Below are 22,448 nucleotides of genomic sequence, written 5' to 3' on the forward strand. Positions count from 1 at the left end.
GAAGATTTCATTATCTCTCCTGGATTCAATATGCTCTTAAAATCTTTTCTGAGAAGAAAATGTGTACTTACTGGATCATTAGGAAAATTAACTTGAATTTGGGGAAAACAATATTACTCTCTATCACCTGATACTGCCTACTGCCTTTGTTGATACCTGTTGTTTTTTTGAAGAAAAAATATATTTCACTAAAATGGCAGAGTCAAGATTGCATTACAAATTAAACTGAATTCCCTTAAATAAGTTCATTGAAAGTCTGTTTTACAATACCTCATTTTCATTAACTTTAATGGAAGTGGTTTTCCAGAGTTAGCATTGCATACAGTAATCTATAACATCTCTAAGACCATTGAATATGTGTGATTTATTTTGTAAGCCTGTCACATCGAGGATTTATTAGAGCTCAGTAAAAATATATACGTGTGTGTGAATATATATATATTTTCAACCAGTGCACAAGAATTAGAAATTAGCCCCTTATTGGTACTTGGCAACTTTTATGTTCAAAATTAGCTGTCAAATACTTTTCATGTATGAGTTCTCTTTTTCTTGATCAGAGGGTTTTGGGGGAAAAAGTTTCTTAAAGTACATCAGACAGGGATAAAATGGGGTCTGGACTAAAGGACATATTGTGAAGACAGCAGTTTAAACAGAATCCACTCTCTTTCAGAATTCCACATCTTAATTTGGGGAACATATTTTTTCACAAGACTCCAGGAATTAAACAACATAGAAGAGTTCAAGTGTTGAGTTTACCAGGTCATTTGCCATTTCTTGTCTCCCAAATGCAAGGCCAGTGATAGTCACCAGGGTACATTTTCTGTGAACTGAAAATCACTAGACAGTTAATACATTTATCATAATAATTTCCTAGAATCATCTAGTTCCCTGTGCCCATTAAATGTACATTTGAGTAGAACAGAGTTTCAGAGAAAAACAACGAAACAATCACTATGATAGCTGAAATATGGCTTCATAGGAAACAGCGCTACATTTAATTATCTTTGATTGTTTATGTGTCTTTTCTGTTCTTGTTATAGTTCATATCACTGGCATAGACTCATAAGCCAATCTTCCAATTTAAGTTACTACCAAAATTTACAAACTTGACGTGAAGAGTACATTGTATTTACAAAGAACTTGGCACTTACAGAATAAATTATTGACTTTTTAAAAAAAATCCAGACCAGGGCACCCATGGTTCAGGCAAATGGGAAAGCCTGATGTCTTATATATTATGCTACATTAACGTGAATAAATAAATTTCCAGCTGGTAATTCCTCCACAGCGCTGGCCCTGGTGCTGAAAAAAGTACCTTCCATTTCTAATCCATGGGGAGGGTAGAGAAGTTATCAGTCCAGAGAGAGCAAAGGTTGCATGTTTTCTTCCTCATTTTTATCCATGCGTTTTAGCACTGTAGGATCCACAACTGATTGGGATCTAGAAATGATAAAGCCAATATCAGTACATTACTGCCAAACACTCACGTTCTCTTCTCTGTCTTTTCTCCTTTATTACTTCTCTCATGGATGCGGATTAACTTCTTCTACATCAAGAGACTTATGAACTGAGAATGCTGCACATTTAGAGAGATACATTTATGGTGATGTTTTACATAAAAGGAAACAATCCCCTCTGGCCTCTGAATAGAATAATGCACAGCAGAGGATTCTAAATACACAATAGTAGGCTTAAGTTCTCTTCTTTACAGTCAAGCAAGAGACTTTTCTTTGAGTCTGAGAATTTCTAGTACAGGACTGATGTATTCCAAGAGATCACCAAATGGGAGAATTATTACAGTGAACTTATTGTTATAAGAAAAGAAGTAGAAATAAAAGGAGCCTTGATTCCTGTCTGAAAGGGCTCTATGAAATGACTTCAACAGGAATGTGCATTTTTAACCATCATTGTTTATATTTAATGAGAACATTAGGAAAAAATCAATATTTCAATATGAGTTTTGTTAAATTTTCTACTAGGACATCTGAATAAAATCAATCCTACTCTTGAAAACTTTAAGAAAAGTAGAAACCCCTCTTGTTTAGTCAGCAGCACTTTATGATTAGGAAAGCAAATAATGTGAAAACCCCTTACACATGCCTTTGATAGCAGGTGGGAATTATATCTCAGTTCCTCACTAGGAAACAACATAAAACTTGGAAGGAGGAAAGTCAATGAAAAGTGCTACTGTGGTGGCAGGAAGCTGCCATCTTAGTGGCTATGGCATTAAAGAAGCAGCTGCCCTTTTAAATTCTCCTCCATAATGAATTTTTCCCCTGCTGCTGCAATAGCCAACCATTTGGCTATTGCTGTGGCAATATGCCTCTTCGCAGACCTCATTAATTTTCAAAAAGAAAGACTATAAGCTAAATACAACCACACATGCTAATGGAAAAGAACAGCAATGTAACTAATTATCAAAGCAACAATAATGACAGAATTAACTGATAAATTGACTCCTTCATTTAAATAAACTTAAATTCATTTCTAAAGAGAGAATGAAAAGGAAGGTGAGAACTTTAAAATAAGGAGGTTTATTTCCTAAGTCATTTTCACTATTTTACCTCAATAATAGATATTAGATGCATATGTCAGAATGGAGACTGACTGCAGTTGAATGTGGGGTGTGTGTGTGTCTGTGTGTGTCTGTGTGTGTGCAGGAGAGAGAAAGAGACAGAGAGAGAGAGAAGGAGAAGGAGAAATGATAATTTATCTTAGAAAAAAGTACATGAATAAAATACATTTTAACACAATTGACAATTGCACAAAGCACTTAATAATTAGACCTGTAACACTATTTTTCTTAGACTCAACTGAAATAATTGGTTTCCCAAGATGAATCCATGCTAAAATATACAGGGGTTCATTTAATGTCCTGCACTAGAGCGTTACTTGACAATGAGTACCCACTAGCCTATAAATTCCATGAGCAGGGACTTTATCAGTTTCTCTCCTTGCTGTGAACACAATGCATGTCACAGAGTTTGTTACACAGTAGGATTTCAATGTCTTAACTTTTATCCAATAAATAGTTTCCATACTGAAAGAAGATGGGTATCAAGCATTCAAAGCGAAAAGTGATGAAGATAAAGCAATTTATCCTGTGGAGAAAGAAATTCTTCACAAAAACATTTATTTTAAAATTCTCACAAAGTTAAATATATAAATGTTGAGGCATATCCTAATAATTCATTAAGTACACACCAAAGCTCTTCAGACAGCACAGAGTCTACAATATAAGCATTTGTCATAATGTTCTATGAAAACACACATCATACAAATACACATACACATGCACACACATCTTTTAAATCCTTACGTTCCTTGACTACTTTTACTACCAAATGTAAAATAGATAGCTAGTGGGAAGCAGTCACGTAGCAAAGGGAGATCAACTCGGTGCTTTGTGACCACCTAGAGGGGTGGGATAGGGAGGGGGGAGGGAAACGCAAGAGGGAGGAGATATGGGGACATATGTATATGTATAGCTGATTCACTTTGTTATACAGCAGAAACTAACACACCATTGTAAAGCAATTATACTCCAATAAAGATGTTTAAAAAATTTTTTAAATAAAATAAAATTAAGGCTTCCCTGGTGGTGCAGTGGTTGAGAGTCTGCCTGCCAACGCAGGGGACACGAGTTCGTGCCCCGGTCCGGGAGGATCCCACGTGCTGCGGGGCAGCTGGGCCCGTGAGCCATGGCCATTGAGCCTGCGCGTCCGGAGCCTGTGCTTCGCAACGGGAGAGGCCACAACAGTGAGAGGCCCACATACCGCAAAAAAATAAAAATAAAAAATAAAAAATAAAATAAAATAAAATAAAATAAAATTATTAGAGGATATGGCAATTTTAATAAAATAGTTTAAATTACAGTGCACTATCCAACCTGGGATTAAGTTCCTAGTTTGCTTTTTGTTTAAACATCTTTATTGGAGTATAATTGCTTTACAATGGTGTGTTAGTTTCTGCTTTATAACAAAGTGAATCAGTTATGCATATACATATGTCCCCATATCTCTTCCCTCTTGTGTCTCCTTCCCTCCCACCCTCCTTATCCCACTCCTCTAGGGTGGTCACAAAACACCGAGCTGATCTCCCTGTGCTATGCGGCTGCTTCCCACTAGCTATCTGTTTTATGTTTGGTAGTGTATATATGTCCTAGTTTGCTTTTAACATGCACTACACGTGTCAGAATTGTTGGATGATGAACGTTGCTGGCTCAATATGCAGAACAATTCCTCAATAAAGCAAGCCAAGCAGAAACAATTTCTGATTAAGATTTTTTTGATATTTAATTGCCCCAAGTGTACTGTTGTTTTAGTCTAGATTTTCTTTTTTGCTCTCTTTTACAAAACAACAGGGTTATTTGTGCAGGATCATAGCTGTTAATAAATTGGTCTGTTTCAACTGCAATAGAGGAAGTTACCTAACATTAATTCATAATACATCTTAGCAGTCTCCAACCTCTACTGTCTTTCAATGAATAACTTTTTTTCCTCATGAAAACCTATAGTTTAACTTTAATTATCCAGGTATCATTTATTCATTTATTATGTATCTACAATATTGTGCTATACCTTAGTGTTTAAGAGACTAGATTTTAGACAGAAATGGATTCCAATTCCACCTTCTGCTATTTATTAATTCTGTGACCAAGGGAAGGCTATTTAAACTTCCTAAGATTTTGTTCCCTTATCTGTGAAATGGGGAAAATAATACCTACATCATATAGACATATTGAGGATCAAGTGCAATAATGCATGCATAATCCCCAGCATTAATTCTGGCAGATAGCATATGGTAGTGGTTAAGGAAATAACTTAGAGAATACTATTACCTGTGTTCCAACATTAGCATTGTAGCTTTGTAGCTATGTGAAATGTAGAAGTTACTTACCTTCTCTGTATCTGGGTCTCCTCATCAATAAGATGGGTGTAGTATTACCTTATTAGTTGTTTAGAAAAAGCAAAGGAGTTGATGTATACAAAGCATTAGGTAGGGTTTGGCATGTAGTAACAATAGGTGTTGAATATTATTTAATAAAATGGAGGTGCATATTACCATGACAACATTAGTGTTGATGCTCACTGCAACTGTTGTGTGCCAGACACTATCCTGGGTCCTAGAGGCATAAGGTACAAGACATTCCCCGAGTTTAAGGAACCCATTCTCTAGTGAAGTTTGTATTCTTTCACATGATTATACTATCTCTCCACAAATTTACACAGAAGAACATAATCTTCTAGCTATACACGTAGCTAAATTCACCCAAAGGAACAGTTATCTACAACTCTTTGGTGAAGGAATGATTTTTCCCCTCTCAATCTAAGAATGATATAAAACTGGAAAAGGAGATGGAGAAAGGGTAGAACCTAGAAACAATTTTCTCCCATCCTTGATGGGGAACTGCCATCCCCTGCCAGAGAGAAGATAAAAATAAAGTGAAACAACTTTCCTGATCTCATTCTTCAGGAGTTTTCAAATAGAACCATATAAGCTTCATATGATACAAAACCTACACCAAACAAAGGATGTCTGAAATTTCAATCAGCCCATGTCAAAAGCAAGAAACTCAGGGTTGGGGAGGTCATCATGCTGTAAGCCAAGTCTTCAGGGGACAAAATGTCCTAATTAATAGGAGAAGAAAATCAGGATCCAAAAAGACTTCAAAAGGTGGATCGCCTGAACCAAATCTAACAAGGTGATGTCAATTAAAATAATGTGCTTGGAGGAAAAAGCTAAACACAGAAATAAAGAATTATGAGGATAAGGATCTATAAGTAAAGAGACCAGTTTTAAGGGGTTCAGTATGAGTCAGCAATGTGCCTTGGCTTCCTGAACGGCAGCAACAGTGACAACAACAGCAACTAAAGGAAGCCAAAGAGGTCTACACTGCAAAGCCAGAATTCTGGAACCTCTATGCAAGTAATGATAACGTTAGATGTCACCTCTACAATTCTAAACACTGCACCTAAAAGGGGCCACTGACAGACAGCAGAGGACTCCTTCATTCATTTAACTGGTGCCTAGTGAGCATGGTTTGTGTGCCAGGCTCCACTCCAGGCACTGAGGATTCAGAAGAGAACAGGATAGACAAAGCCACTAAAGTCTCCCTGAAGCTTACATTGCAGGACAGGAGGATAAATAACTAAATAAAATCAATCATTTCACTGACTAATAATGAACTATGAAGAAAATGAAGAAGGTGATTGATAGGAAGTGGCTAGAATGAGTAGGAAGTAGAGCTGATTAAGACCTGGTGACTGAGGAAGACCAAAAGACCCTCTTGAGGAGATGACCTTTGATTGGGGCCAGCCATTGGAAGATAGAGGAAAAGAATATTCCAGCCAGAGGTGACCAGAATAAAAACCCTTGGATAGGAACAAGCTGGGGAGGCTGAAGGAGAATAAAGAAGGATGTTGTGTCTGAAAGGTAGGGGAGGAGAGAAAAGGTAAATAAACTGAGAGGAGAGAGGTAGGCAGGATCAGATCATGCAGCATATTGTAAGTCTCGATATGGAGTTGATTGTATTCATTGTATAATCGGCAGTCACTTAAAAATTCAAAGCAGAGAAGTGAAATGATCTGATTTACATTTTTAAAATATTATTTTGATTGCCACATGGATAATATAATAAATGGAAGGTAGGGGAGCAGGGTAAAGGTGGAGGCAAAGAGAGCAGGTAGGAAGTTTTGGAGGAAGTGTAGGTGATGGGGATGCAGCTAAGGCTGTAGAGGATATGGAGAGAGGTGTGCTCAGAGGAGGGGACCACATTAGTTAACAAGTCACAGAAGGAGGGACTAAAGGAAATGAGCATTGCTAGCTGGCAAAGGAAAAGACTGAGGGACACCTATGAGAGCAGTCTCCAAATCCTCCTGTAGCTCAGTTCTACAGTGAGGGCACTCTGTGTCATGCTGTCACAGAAGAGTAGACAAGATTTATATCAACAACATGAAAGACTCTGTACCTCATGGATTGGAACCTTGTTCCATTACATGTAAACTATGTGACTTTGGGGATACAAATATCTGTTTAACAAGGTTGCTGTGAGAATTAAATAAGTGAATGTTACCAAAAAAGGTACCTAGTAAGGGCCTAGCTCATGAGAAGCTTATTAAAAATGGTAGGTTGTGGACTTCCCTGGTGGCGCAGTGGTTGAGAGTCCGCCTGCCGATGCAGGGGACACAGGTTCGTGCCCCGGTCCGGGAAGATCCCACATGCAGCGGAGCGGCTGGGCCCGTGAGCCATGGCCGCTGAGCCTGCGTGTCTGGAGCCTGTGCTCCGCAATGGGAGAGGCCACAACAGTGAGAGGCCCGCGTACCGCCAAAAAAAAAAAAAAACCTCTGACTTCTGCCAACAGTAAAATAAAAAAATAAAAAATAATAAAAATGGTAGATTGTAACAATTATCACTGTTAGAATTTTAATTTTTATCAGTAGGAACCTATTCTTAGGCAATGACTTTTAACCATTTTTGTCTTAGACAACTTTGAGAGTTTGATGAAATATGCCTTCTCTCCAGAAAAAAATCCACTATATATACATTTATATATATATATATATATATATATATATATATATATACATACATACATTCAAACATATACACACACAGTTTTGAATACAACTTTTATCACTTTACAGACCACTTTGACAGTCCATCAATGAACCCCTTTGGTGAGAAGAGCATATAATTCAAATTAGGAAGCCTTGTTTTAAGAGGAGGGAGTTGAAAAGCCCAAACTTGATTTAAAGATAAGCTTGTCAATTAGTGGAGAAATTAAAGCTGAAGATGTTCCTGGCCTTTCCGTTCTCTCCAAGGAGTTGTGGAGCAGCCTGGGGAGAGAAAGGCATCACACTCCACCCCCCAAGAACAGCAGGAGCTGCAGCAGCAAATAAAAGAGGCCAGTCTCAAAGATGCCACTGCATGAGTCAGTGGTGACCAAATGACCCTAAGGCTTTCCTCAGAGAAGGATGCAAGATAGTGTTTGCAATGACATGGGAGATGCCCTTGTGTCCTCCCTGAATTAGGTGAAGAGAGACTTGTAGGAGCTGTGGTTCCTATATTTCCAGGATAGGAAATGAACCAAGAAATAATATTCGTGATCCAAATGAACCCTGGGCTGGTGTGGCCGGGGGTAGCATAAGAATTAGATATCTTCTGGTGTGCTACAGAATGCAAACTCTTCTGGTGTGCTACAGAATGTATGTCTGGCAACCCCCCTGCCCTCAACATATGTTTTACCCATATTGGATACAAAACGCCTAGGAAAGTTTTTATTACAGAGCATGTGTTGAATAAATACCCGCTGACTGAAAGAAAACAGGCCTAATAACACTATGAGAGTCAAAGCAGGAAATCAGATTCTGACTCAACAATGAATTCTGTAAAGATTAAAGCTGTAGGGAAATACAGTGTTTTGCCCAAGGAATGGCTAGACAGAAACTTGGCAGAGATGCTGAAAAAAGAACGTAAGCTTTGAATGTTAGTGTTTGAAGTGTGTGTGTGTGCACTCTATGGATCCATTCCTTCAAATGAAATCTTACTCAGAAGTTCAAAAATTTGTTTAGATAGTCAGTCTCATTGCAGTGGAGATGGGCACTATCCCCACCCCCTACCTGCTTGCCCTGAGACACTCAACCAGAACCTTAAAGAACAGTTTGAAAAGCCACTGGATTGGCTGACTTCTAAGGGGCCAGCTAGATTGTGAATTTGGAGCAACACTGAGTTGAGGTTACCTTGAATGAATTTACCTTTGACTTGAAACTCCTTAGACATCCAATCACAGGAGCATGAAAGGCTTTAAAATGTCACCAAATATCTACTTCAGAAAAATATAAAATCTGGAGTTGTATCAGGTGTCCCCACCCTGGCCCAGCCCACTTCCCAGCGACCTCTAGCATACCTCTTCATGGACTTGGGGGAGAGTTCCTTCTCTACCTCCTTCACAGGCATGCTGTAGGAGTCCACATTGTACTCACTGTCGTCATCATACTCGTGGTCTAGCAGTGTTCTTGCCCAGGTTCCCATATCATAAGGGGGGAGCATTCCTCCAAACTCAGAGGGCAAAATCTCAGGATGAATTAGTTGGTGTAGACTGTTCAGGTTGTTACCGTGCAAAAATATCTACAAATGCAAGAGGAGGGTGGGAGAAAACACACAGAGGAGAATAAATATCACCCAGATTTTGGGAACTGGGAGGGAGGTGGGGGGGATGGAGGATTGAGGATAGCAAAGCCAAAGCAAGAGTTTCCCATGTCTGTTTAAATATTTAAGCCCCTCATCTACTCTGTGAAACAGGAAGGCTGGTTCTGTAATCCTAATAATTCATATAAAAATCCTGAGGCTCAGGGATTTTAAGTAGCTTCTAGAAGGTCAGATGGTTATTGGTTTAAAGAACTGGAACAAGAAATTTAGTTTCCTGCTTCATAGCTGGGAACATGAGCAGAACCTAATGTGCACGTTGATCTGCACATTATCCTGGTGTTAGCTGTACAAAGCTGATGACATGCATAATGAATGCTGTTAAAAGACTCTTCTCATAAGGACTCAACAACTGCTGAGCCCATTCAAGTTATTAATCCCAAAAGCTGTCACCAGTATGGCTTTCTCTTTATCTTCAGTAAAAATAAGAATACTGTAACCACTACATTACTGTTTTATAATACAAAGTATGTGATGTAAATAAAAGTAGATTAGCATCATCACAATGAAAGGTTGACTGAAGTTTCACATCCTAAAGGACCAAGTTCTATAATGTTGCCGGCATCTTCTCTGCTAGAGATTTCCATGGTTATCATTCAAATCAGAAATGGAATAATGAGTTGAAACTGTAAAGCTGTGTGCATCTGTTAATTATTCTTATCATTGTCTACATAGAGCTTTTTGTTAAACTGGAGAATTATTTAAGCTACATACTCAAGATTTGTTTCTCCATAAATTGCTACCTCTTTCCTCTTTTTTCATTTCAATCTCAAGATTCAGATCAGTCTTCTCTGATAAAGTACTCTTGTCACCTCATATAAACTTATATATTTATTTAAAGATTATAATTTATAAGTGGCTTAGAAATCTCATACTTCAGGTTCAAGATGAACAGGCTAAGACATTCATCTTGCTTTCCATACTTTTAGAATCCACAGAAGTAAATATACTGGGAAACAAAGACTAGTCTATATCAAATAAAATGAGAGGAATGGGAGTCACCAGTCAACAAATAATTTCAACAAATTGTGGAAGAGTATAAAAGCACCTGAGAGCGGGTCACTGGCCAAAATGATCACAGCAAGTGGCTGGTGGAATACATAATGTGGGGCTTACAGAGGTGGAAGATACTGTCTGCCCCAAGTTAAATCAGGTTAATTGCAAATTTTACACCTTCCCCTTCCTACTTACAGAGCACAACAGGAAAACACTCTCTCTCTCTCTCTCTCTCTCTCTCTCTCTCTCTCTCTCTCTCTCTCTCTCTCTCTCCTATAATTTTCCTGGGAAAATTAAGCTCTAGCACCTGAAATCCCTACTTTATTAGGTATACAACCTTTATTTCATTAGAGGTACTACTTCATGTCAGAAACCTTATCTTTCAAGTCATGCAAGAGTTATGGTAATAAATCCTTAGAAAAGTAAGTGGAATTCACACTACTTGTCTTTTCACTAACACCCTGTTCCCTCCTCCCTCAACATCACTTTCAGCTTTGGCCTTGTTTCCTCTTTCCCTGAAAAAATAGGGCAACCAGATGAGACCCACCCACTAGCATCTGTGTCCATATGCTTTGCCTTTGCTCCCAGCACAATGGAAGAATAAATTCTACAAAGGCCAACCCCTCCACCTGTGCACTAGAATTCATTCTCTCTTCCACTCAGTTATATTTCCCAAACAATTCTCTCTTGTCTCTCTCATATCATCAAATTTCCTCCTCTTCTGTATCTTTCCCATCAAAGAACAAACATGCCAACTCTACTCTTCCCTTCCTCCCCCATACAGATGCATAAAACCTCTCTTGACCTTACCTCCAGTTATTATCCTATTTTTCTCCTTCCTTTCATTGCAAAACTCATCAAAGGAGTCATCTATATTCATTGTCCAAGTCCTTTTGTCCCATTTTTCCTGAATCGAATCCAAATAGACTTTGCCTCCCACCATTGCATGAAAATAGCTCTTGTCAAGATCCTTCTCACTGTTAAATTCAGTGTCCAATAATTCTCTGTCCTTATTTTTCTTAAACTCTCAGCAGTACTGGATATAGTAGATGGCTCTCCTCATTGAAACAATTTCTCCCAGGATCTCTTGGTTTCCTTCTATTTGATAGACGTTTTTTTCAGACTCTTTTGCTGGTTATTCATCACCTCCCCAGCATCTTAACATCAGAGAGCTCCAGGCTTCAGTTCTTGGATTTATTCTCTTCTCTAACTATACTCACTCCTTGGTGATGTCATTCAGTCTAGTGGCTTTAAGTATTGTCCATACACTGAAAATTTATATTTTGAATCCAGACCTCTCTTTTGAACTCCATATTGGTATTTCTACTCTCTATGTCACACCTCCACTTAAATGGTAAATGGGCACCTGGAACTTAACATATCCAAGATTGAACTTATAATTCTCTCCCCCAAATCAATTCCTCCCTATTTTCAATGTCAGTTAATCATACAAATATGCTTCTAGTTTCTCAGGCCAAAACATTTGACTCATCTTTTACTTCTCTCATAATCTAAGTTGTCAGTAAATTCTTTTGGTACTACCTCCAAAATCTATCCTGAATTCAAACATCTGAACAACTCCACCCTTACAACCCTAACTCAACTCCCATCATCCTTCACACTGTGTTACTGCCTCCTAACTGCTCTCCCGACTTCCACTCTTGCCACCAACACTCTATTCTCAACACAGCAGACAGAATGACCATGTTAAAACATCCGTCAGGTCACATTAGTCTGCTCATAATCCCCCACTGGCTTCTTCTTTCTCTTAGAGTAAGTCCTATAAGATCCTCTATGAACTCTTTCTGTGAGCACATCTCCTACTACTCACACCCTGCTGGAATATGCCATGCACACATTTGTCTCATCATTTGTTGAAGTTTTACTATATTCTCCCCGTGTATATTTTTTCTTCATCCATTTCATGCAAGAAGTCTGGTTCTTTGGGTCTCCTTTGCCTCAGATTACCTTACAATTATACTTAGCCTGAATTTTTAAATTTAAAAAAATTTTAAATTTTATTTTCCTAAACCGTGCCATTGAAGAGATTATGGTAGCTGACCATAATTATGGTAGAAAGAGGGTAGAATATTTTTAAGAATTAGCAAGGAATATAATAGCAAGCCCACGATTGAGGAAGAAGTGGAAATTTGTGACAAACCTGTTTCCTGCCAGCTCTTGGGGTGTGGCAGGACCCACAGCTGAAGATTGCACTAGGGTAGTGGATTGAAACCTAGCCATTGGATTCTGGCTTCAGTAAAGATGCTGAATCATCTCCTTCTGCTGGAGCAGAAGCAGACCTTAATTCAAGGAACTAATACTAGCTTGAACAGTGAGCATGTCAAAAGTGGCCATGATGGATGGGAAGTTAGGCTCTACATGAAAGATTCCAGACACTGGTGAAATTTTGAGAAGAAGGGACCCCTGTGACACCTAAGGTTGACATTTCCATCAGCCCAGTGTGTTGGAAACTCAAAGTCTGATTTAATTTAAGAAAATGAAGAGTTAAATGTCTACTGTAAAAGAGGATTCACGACTCTTTCCTAGGTTTCCTTTTACCAGTTTTTCAGAACATAGATTTACAGCATCTGTATTATAAGTTGTTTGAGTAATACTGTAATGCTGAATCACTTGGGATTCCAGTAAGGAAATATAATAACGTTGTATTGTGCATTGATTATATACTTAACAATTAAAGGTGTTTCAATCTATAATTATTTTCTCATACAAAAATTTCCAAGTCATATAGTTTTAATTAAAATGGTAAAATTCAAATACCTCAATTCCATCTGGAATAGTGCTAGCAATGCATTCTTTTAGGCATTGTCAAAATCATCAAATTCCATCAAATAACCCCCAAACCTAGAGCTTTCCTTGTTTTGTAGACTTGATACTCTTCAGTCTTTTCAACAGAACAAGATCATGTCAAAATCATGTCACAACCAGTCACTCCTGCAATCAGAGTCTTTCAAGTGCTCCTCATTTCACTCTGACTGAAAGCCCAGATCTTTACAATAGTGTACAAGACCCTCTATGAGAGGGCACACTATGTTCCTGCCCATCCAGTCCCCTAATATCCTCCCCAGTAGCTCATTCACCTCCAGCTTTTCTGATGTCCTTGCTGTTTGTCAAATATTCCAGGCCTGTTTCTACCTAAGGACCATTGCCTTTGCTAGTCCCTCTACCTGGAACAGTCTTCCCAATACATCCACATTTTCAGCTCTACTACCTCCTAGCTGTGATTTAGAGCAAATGATTTCACCTTCCATGGCTCATTTTCCCATCTATAAAAGGAGGAAGATAACAATGCTTACCCTATAGCTTTGTTTGGAAGGACTAAATGAATTAACATACCAAGAGTACTTAGAACAACACGTGGCATAGCTTGAACACGACAAAAGCATTCACTAGTACAATTGGTGCTAAAAGCCCCAGCAGGTATTTTGGATCACCTGATCATCCCTTCATAAAACAATGCTGAAAGTGTTTTTTCTGAGGCACATCAATACCTTTTTCCAAATTATAAAATGTAAATTAATATGAATCTTGGTGGTAGAAATAATTCCTAATATAAATTATAATTGTTTACAGAATTATTCCTCCTAAATTACTAAAGCATATTCAACAAATTCATAAACAGAAAACTCTCTTCACAAATGTTTGACATCAACACATACTAACAATGATTTCACTTTCACACTCACAGTAAGGCTTTTATGGCACTGAGATACCTGAAGTGCCTTCTCATTCATGAGAAACATGGAAAATTATCTTCCATATGGATTTAGAAGTAACTATATTTTACAGTGGAACTAATCATTTGAAAATTGGTCACAGCACAGTGGTAAAAATATCTCTAAATGCAGAGCTATTTGGATTCAAATGTTAACTCTACAACTTTACAGCTGTGTAAATGAATAAGCAAGTTATTTATCCATCCTAAGACTTACTTTCCTCAGCTTTGAAATAGGAGATGATGCTTATTAAGCTTACTTTTCAGAGATGTTTGGAGGATAAAATGAAATAATGTACATTAAAATACATTTTAAAATATTATCAAGAGTGATAAATGTGTTCGGTATTTACAATGTGCCATGCACTGCATTAAATAATTTATATAAATATTCTTATTCTCAGAAAAATGATTATTTTGGAACATACTTTGAATATCCTCATTGTTGTATAAAACTGAATCTTGGAATTCAAGTAACGTAATTTAAAGAGATATTAAAATTTCTACACATTAGTATTCTTTCTAAAATATGTGATTGATCAAGACAATCACTACAAAATTATATTAGAGATCACAAAATTCACTATATTCAATGTAATACATATTGAGAAATAACTAATGCCTATTTATAACATAAAAAGTTATAACTTTTGCCTGTATATTACTTGAAATTAAGTGTACCAATAACAATATAGTAAGATGGTATATAATTTTTTACTTTTAAACTGAGGCTTTAATATATAATGAATGTGCTAAAATGTTCTCGCCATTTGTGGAAAAGCAAGAGAGCTAGTTTTTAAGTATTTCTTTCACAGATACACTGTTCAGAATTAATCACAAGTTTTTACATTTTGTAAAATATCTTTTATGTTATCTTTTGCAGTTATATTCAATACAGAAACACATTTTACCACAGCACATGTTATACATACAGTATGCATCATAATTTATTGAATGGGGGAGCAAAAAGGAAATAAAAAAACAAAGAAGCAAACAAATACCCTTTTCCGAGTCTTCTCCTTCAGGAAAGGCCGGATCACGGTATACAGGGCATGGATATACCATGGTTGGTTGACAAAATGAATTCCTCCAAATCGTGCTGGGAAACTATCCTAGAGTAACATGGCGGGGAAAAAAAAATCAAAACACGCTTTAAAACACTGAGGAGGTTTAGGGAAGGCCATATGGTATACAAATTTGTTATTCCGTACACTTAAATGATTATCTGTATAGCTAAGGAGAAGAAAGAAGGAAGAAGCTTACTGCAATTAATCACTGTAACTTTCATACAGAAACTGAAGCAATATGTAATAAAGCACATCTTTCTCAAGAATAGGTTGTTGATAGGAATTTCAGCATTTTTAGGAGTGCCACGTTTTAAGCCTGCAAACTGCTAACAGTCATTATAGACCAAGAAATATAAGTAAAAGACTTTAGAAATTTGTCAAATAATGAATCTATGTTAGATAAGTGTATATTAAAATGTATTTAAATTAAAATGTTTTATCAAATTTCAATGTAGTTATCTATAATGTGAGTACGGTCAGATATCAAAACTCACTTTATTCTCTCTATTTTATTACCAACTTTACTATAAACACTCTCCTTTCCTTATTCCAACTACCAAAAAAAAGAAACATGCTTAAGCAAAATAAAAACCTGGAATTGTAGTGTTAGAAATTTGCACATGCATTTTGCCAAGTTAAATGAAAGTTAAACCCTCTGAGCTCACCCAACAGGAGGAAAATGGGGCTATCACAAAGCCAGCCTCTTCTTCAGCAAGAACTCAACCATGTAAGGTTTTCATCTGAAGTGATGTAGAGGTGTTTTCCTCCTTTCTGTGACTAAATAGGTGCATCTAAAGTCCACCCCAAAATCTGAAGAGAATCCTTAAGCCAAATAAGTTACAACATTTGACAGTGCTATGGATTCTATGTAAATGGACTTAGATTTTGCTACTGGTTCAACATTCCATGCTGAACTGACTACAAAAGTCTCCTTTAAAAAACTGTACCACTAGAAGTGTCTCTTGAGAGGCATCATAATAATTGGCATACATCTGGAGTCTACTGAGAACATAAACAGGAACAAAAGAGAAGAAACTGAAATAATTGTAAATCTATTTTCTTAATTTAAATTTTCTCTTGAACAAGATTCAAAAGATTTAAAAACATGGTTTAACATCATTAAGTTATCTTGTTTTTAGGGGACACTTATGAGCATTAGAAATTAATTAGTGATTTTATATATTGATTTTTAGAGTCAACAAACATTTTTTCTGCAACAAAATTTCTATCTTTGAGAATAACACACTATGAAAAAACCACAGTACTTCAAATAATAAATAAATACATTCATAAGCTGTGTCTTATTTTATGTCAGTGTCTTACTTCTTTTATAAATTTGTACCTTTCATTCATCAAGAGTATTACAAAACAGAAATGAATCAGGTAGAAATGCAGACATAGTGTCTTTTAATTTTTTTTATTTTTATTTTTTCAGCTGAATGTGCTTTTATTTTCCTATGAAAAAATACATCTGACTTCCACATAGCAGGTTACTTTTAAAAAAATTTTTATTGGAGTATAGTTGCTTTACAATGTTGTGTTAGTTTCTACTGTACACAGGCATAGAGAACAAACATATGGATACCAAGGGGGAAATGGTGGGGGGATGAATTGGGACATTGAGATTGACATATATACACTATTGATACTACGTATAAAATAGATAACTAATGAGAACCTACTGTATAGCACAGGGAACTCTACTCAGTGCTCTGTGGTGACCTACATGGGAAGGAAATCCAAAAAAGAGGGGATATATGAATCATATATGTATATATGATTCAGTGTCTTTTAAAATTATGACATTTTGGGCCTCCCTGGTGGCGCAGTGGTTAAGAGTCCGCCTGCCGATGCAGGGGATACGGGTTCGTGCCCCGGTCTGGGAGGATCCCATATGCCGCGGAGCGGCTGGGCCTGTGAGCCAGGGCCGCTGGGCCTGCGCGTCCGGAGCCTGTGCTCCGCAACGGGAGAGGCCACAACAGTGAGAGGCCCACATACCGCAAAAAGAAAAAAAAAAAAATTATGACATTTTTTATGACATTTTTATACATAAAATGAAGATAAATAATGTATATACAATAAAGAGAATACTAATATGTGCTCTCCATTCAGCTTAAGAAATAGAATATAATTGGTAACCTTGAAGATCACTGTATTTACATATTCTTTCATTTCCCCCACATTTTAAAATTTCACATTGTATTTCAAATATAAGCATTTCTCTTGCTTATATCAATATTTTATATTTTATTTTATAAAGTTTATAAATATATAAATATTATATTTATTTTTTAAATTTGCATATTTTATATTTTTGCTATATACATATATATATATATATATATATATATATAATCCCTTAAAACATACTGTTAAGTTTTTTAAGTACTTAAGCTTTATAAAAATGTCATAGTGAATGTGGTCGCATAACAGTGTTTTTGCGGTTCGTTGTATTTGAAATTTAAACACGTTGTGCATAGCTATAGTTCATTGTCACTATTGTATAGCATACCATTGTATGGAACACCACAGTTTATTTTCTTCTGTCCCTGCACATTGTTTTCCAAATTTTTGGTTTGTTTTGTTATCACCAACACAGCTGCTCTGCAGACTTCATTCTCAGAAGTGTCTCTTGTGCATGTTCAGGTGGTGTATGTGCAGGGTATTTATCTAAAAGGGTTAACGTTGAGTCATAGAATGTATACAGTCCAACTTTACAAAATTGTTAGGAGCAAACTGCACCAATTTATACTCATCTTTCTCCCAGTAATGCAGGAAAGTTCTGGCTGCTCCACATACTACACTTGGTATTATCCATCTTTCTAACTTCTGCCAATCTAGTGGGTGTAAAATAGATTCTCGTGACACTTTAATTTGTTAGTTGCTTGGTCTTTGCTTATTTTAATTCCATCATTAATATCATTGTTTCATAATATAACCATTTTACACAGAGGTATTTTGTTTCTGGGTCCTTGAGGGATTGAATTTGTTATCTCTGCTGACCTTGTTCATGATACCTTGTTTATGGTGGATCATATTTGGCTAATATTAATCCTTGGGAATCCTGAAAGAGCTAGTTTGAGGATGTTTTTCTCCTGACAAGATCTATATTAGCTCACACTAGGTTCTATCCCTGGATATGGGAGAGGCAGAGAGGTTCCTTAAATGTTTCCTGGCCAGCAGGGATTTTCCCAGCACAACCTTTCCCTAAGGATGCAGCACCTGGAGGAATGCAGGTTCTCACATCCAGTCCCCAACTTGCCCTCAGTGTGTGCAGGCCTCGCGTCTTCTCCTGCCCACCGCACACCCCCAGCAATCATTACTCTCCAAAATTCTAGGTTCCTACAGTCAACACTGGTCTCCAGAACCACTCAAGTTTCCCTTATTCTGTTTCTTTCCAGTAGACTCCCTGTGCTTGTCTCTGTTGGGACTTTTTTTATGTTCACCAGAGTTCAGTAGAGCATCTAGATATATTTTCATTGTGATTTATTCAACACCTTGGTGCTTCATGGCAGGGAGATCTTTAAGAATTTTTAACCTACAACACTACCTAAAGCAGAGCTACTTAGTACACTTTTAAAATATACTCCTGAGTGAGCATTTGATCTCTAGAACAAAACTGAATGAACACCAACTATCAGGTTTTTAAGCCAGAAGTCTTAGTTCAGTGATTTTGTTTGTTTGTTTGTTTGTTTTTGTTTTTTTGTTTTTGTTTTTTTTAGGGACAAGTTGCTTTTATTAGGCAGTGATAGAACCAATAACAAATGGATTCCAGTTGTTTCAGACAATGATTTACATTAAACAGAAAGGAAAATCCCTAGCACATAGACAGGCATGCAATGATTCAATGGTATGCCTGGGATCCCAGTCATTGGAAGTATTCAAAATAATCAGGATACTCAATCATTCAAAAGTGATCTTGTTAATGAGTACATGGCTGAACACACCTTCAAACATTTATAGTTGTTTTTTTTTTGTCATTTTTTTTAAATTTATTTTTTCTGCTTTATAACAAATTTAATTAGCTCAGTGATTTTTAAACTTTGAGAACCACTTGAAGGTCATGCTTCTTCTACTGTGAACAAAGAATATACACATGTAAACACATAACTTATACATGATGCCATGGATTCCTTGGACACATCTTTAAATACAGAATGACTTGGTCAGTACCAAATCACAGTTAAGGCAGTGTGAAAGAGAAAGGAAAGCACTGACTTTGCAATCAAGTAGACCTAGGTTAAAATTCTGACTTAACACTACTTCTGTGTTAAAAAGATATCAAAGTATCAAAGTCCAAAGCAAGGACATAATATTTGATTCCTTCCTTTCCTCACTGTGATATCACTCATTTCCTTTCTCTCTTTCTTCTCCTTGTGGTATTACCATTATACACATGGTACACCTTTTGTAGTTGCCCTGCAGTCCTTGGATATTCTGTTCTGTTTTTTTTTTTTTCTTCCCTTTGTTCTCCTTGCATTTCAGTTTTTGAGGTTTCTATTGATATATCCTCAAGCTCAGAGATTCTTTCCTTAGTTGTGTCCAGTCTACTAAAAAGCCTATCAAAAGCATTCTTCATTTCTGTCACAGTTTTTGATCACTAGCATTTCTTTTTGGTTCTTTTTTAGGATTTCCTCCTCTCTGCTTACATTGTCCATCTGTTTTAGCATGCTGTCTAGTTATTCATTAAAGCCCTTAGCATATTAATCATAGTTTTAAATTCCCAGTCTAATAATTCCAATATCCCTGCCATGTCTCATTCAGATGCTTACCCTGTCTCTTTATATTTTGTTTTCTACTTTTTTTCAGTTATGACTTATAATTTTTTTCTTGATAGCCAGGCATGTTGTACCAGATAAAAGGAACTATTGTAAAGGCCTTCAGTGATAAAATGGTAAGAGGTGGGGGAAGGTAAAGCATTCTATAGTCCAATAGATTAGCTCTTGGGCTTTTAATGATCATGTGCCTCTGGAATGTTAACTCACAAGTGTTTCTTGATTTTTTTTCTCCCTGCTTGGGTGGAGCAGGATGGCTAAAGTACCTGGAGTTGGGTATTTGCCTTTTCCCATGTGGAAGACTAAAGTTGGGAGTTTCTCTCCCCCGCAGGTCAGTTAAGCTCTAATAATACCCCAGCAGGTTAGGTTCTGGTTACCTGGTTTCTCCTGAGAGCAAGCCTTGATGAGAAGAGCAGAGTGCTCTGGCATATGTAAAAATGGTTCCTTTTCCCCTCCTCCTGATGCAAACATAAGGAGATTTTTCTCAAATATTTACTGTGAGAACTTGGTCAAAATCCTGGAGGTAAATCTCACAAAAGTGGGGAGGGCCCCCCTATACCTGCTCCTCTCCCTGGAACTTTTAACTCTCAGCATTTTATACAATGAGCCTCCAGCAATTCGTCATTAACAATTCAGGTTGTCCTTCCCCAGATTGGTTCCCACGTAGGTTTCTGATCATGACTTTCTGCCCCAATAAGCCAAGACTCCCTGTATTCACCTGTTTCTCTAATCTTGGGGGGTAGGGGATTGCCCTGTGCCCTCACACCACTTTTATAGATCTAAGAATAGTTGTTGAGTTTTCAGTCTGTTCAGTTTTTTCCTTGTTAGGATAGAGTGGTGACTTCCAAGCTGTTTATATTAGGAACTGGAAACCAGAAGTCTGATCCCCTTTATTTCTGATCACACCTCAAGTCTTGCAGTATTTATGCCCCCACCTCTCTGTAGCTTCATATTTTCACATTCACCTTCCATATGATACCAGTGTGATCACAGTTAAATCCGAAACTAACTACATCCATTCCACTCCTTAGTACCATGTCACTCCCCCCCATCCCCTTCATGTCCGTTCATGTTCACATGCTGTTTAATCACTTGTTGATTCTGTTCCTTCCCATACACATCCCTCCCTTTTTGTACCATCTGCTCTTACTAATCCCTCAAGAATTAGCTCAGGCAACATCATTTCCAGGAAGCCCTTTTGATCCTTTTCCTGTCTTCTCATCCCACTGCTCTCACATCAAAGCCCATCTCTACCATCACAGTGCCTAAGTCCATCACTGCACTTGCCGTGAGATACTAAATTTGTCTCTTTATTTATCTGCCTCCACTACTAAATTGTGAGCTCTTTGAGTGCAGAGGTTGTGTGTTCCATATGGTCTGTTGGTGCTGGGCCTGGCATCCATTTCCACCTACTTCACATCCCACCTAACAGAGCAGGGGATGGAAGGCTAAAACAGGAATCTATGTTAGCTAGGGTTCTGACTAGGTGAGATCTGTCAATGAGAAGCACTTGAATAAGATTTAAAGGACTAAAGGGAGGCAGCAGTCACCTTCCTGTGCAATGACAGCTGCTAAGCAAGCTCTAGAAGAGCAATTGTTTACAGTAGTATCTGCACACCACCTTCCACTTTCTAGTTACCACCCTTGGAAAGTAAAAGTCTGTTGGGACATCAGCAGTAAGAGGGTGAAGACATCAGTCTCTTGACCTCTGAATCACATCTGCAGGGTTGTGACCTCAAAACCAAGAGATCAGTCACAGTCCTCTGTTATTTTCATTCCTCCTGCTCTTCCAGTGAGGTTTTAAGCACTCCCTCACTGCATTTAAATCCATTTTTCCTTGAACTATCTAGAGAGATTTCTGTTTTGTGCACTGAATGCTGATCCAGACTGTGCCTGATTCATCCTTATACCCCCAGCATTTTGAAAACCTGTGTATGTGAATGTGTGTGTAAGCTAGATGAATATTTATTAAATGAAATACATTCTGATATTTATTATTTAAGTAAACTATTTATATTCTCTGAGCTACAATTTCTTTATCTGCAACATGGGAAAAATATTTAACAGGACTGCTAATGGCTCACCATTGGTGCCACTCATTGAGCCCACCTTCTTGGTGCTGAGCTACCATATTAACTCCCACTTTACACATGTGGAAATGACCACGGTGGTAATTTTATAATATAGTTTATTGGGCAATTGTTTGGCCCTAAATAATACTACATAGTACAAAATAATAATCAAAATATTAAGAATATACGGTATGTTGATCATTGGCTCTGGCCACACTGCTCTTCACTGGAGACAAGGAAATAAGTGCTTTGCAATTAGTGAGAATACAGCCAAAATGGGCTGAAAAGAGTTAATAGAATTTCTACCTTCCAAAAGCTTTTGCCAATTCACCTACTTCCATTCATTTTTCCTTGAGCAGAACACTTGTGCTTGAGGTACAGATTGTCTGGCCTGAATTCTTCAGTTAATGGAAACTTGACCCACCAGAGCTCTAGTGGAATTCAGCATCTCTCCAAGCCTCTGCTGACCACAAACTCAAATAAATATCCTTTGGGAGAAGATGGATTTGGAAGTACTTCCAGCATGTAATATGTGGGTTTCCTTAAGAGTTGACTGCCATGGCAAACAACTGCAAAATGAGTTCAATCAAAGCAAAGC

General features: G+C 37.4%; 1 protein-coding gene across 1 annotated transcript in view; it reads right to left on the bottom strand.

The window, feature by feature from the left end:
* Nucleotides 1-1,352: 1,352 nt before the first annotated feature.
* The window catches only part of CLVS2 (clavesin 2), a 65,668-nt gene continuing 44,572 nt past the window's right edge, over nucleotides 1,353-22,448 (bottom strand). Inside the window, exons 3-5 of the mRNA XM_060115273.1 lie at nucleotides 14,938-15,048; nucleotides 8,909-9,129; nucleotides 1,353-1,440 (exon numbers count right to left, since the gene is read on the bottom strand). Of these exons, the coding sequence (XP_059971256.1) occupies nucleotides 1,353-1,440; nucleotides 8,909-9,129; nucleotides 14,938-15,048 (420 nt within the window). The remainder of the gene's footprint in view (nucleotides 1,441-8,908; nucleotides 9,130-14,937; nucleotides 15,049-22,448) is intronic.

The sequence above is a fragment of the Mesoplodon densirostris genome, chromosome 12 (genome assembly GCF_025265405.1).
Source record: "Mesoplodon densirostris isolate mMesDen1 chromosome 12, mMesDen1 primary haplotype, whole genome shotgun sequence".
Lineage (NCBI taxonomy): Eukaryota > Metazoa > Chordata > Mammalia > Artiodactyla > Ziphiidae > Mesoplodon > Mesoplodon densirostris.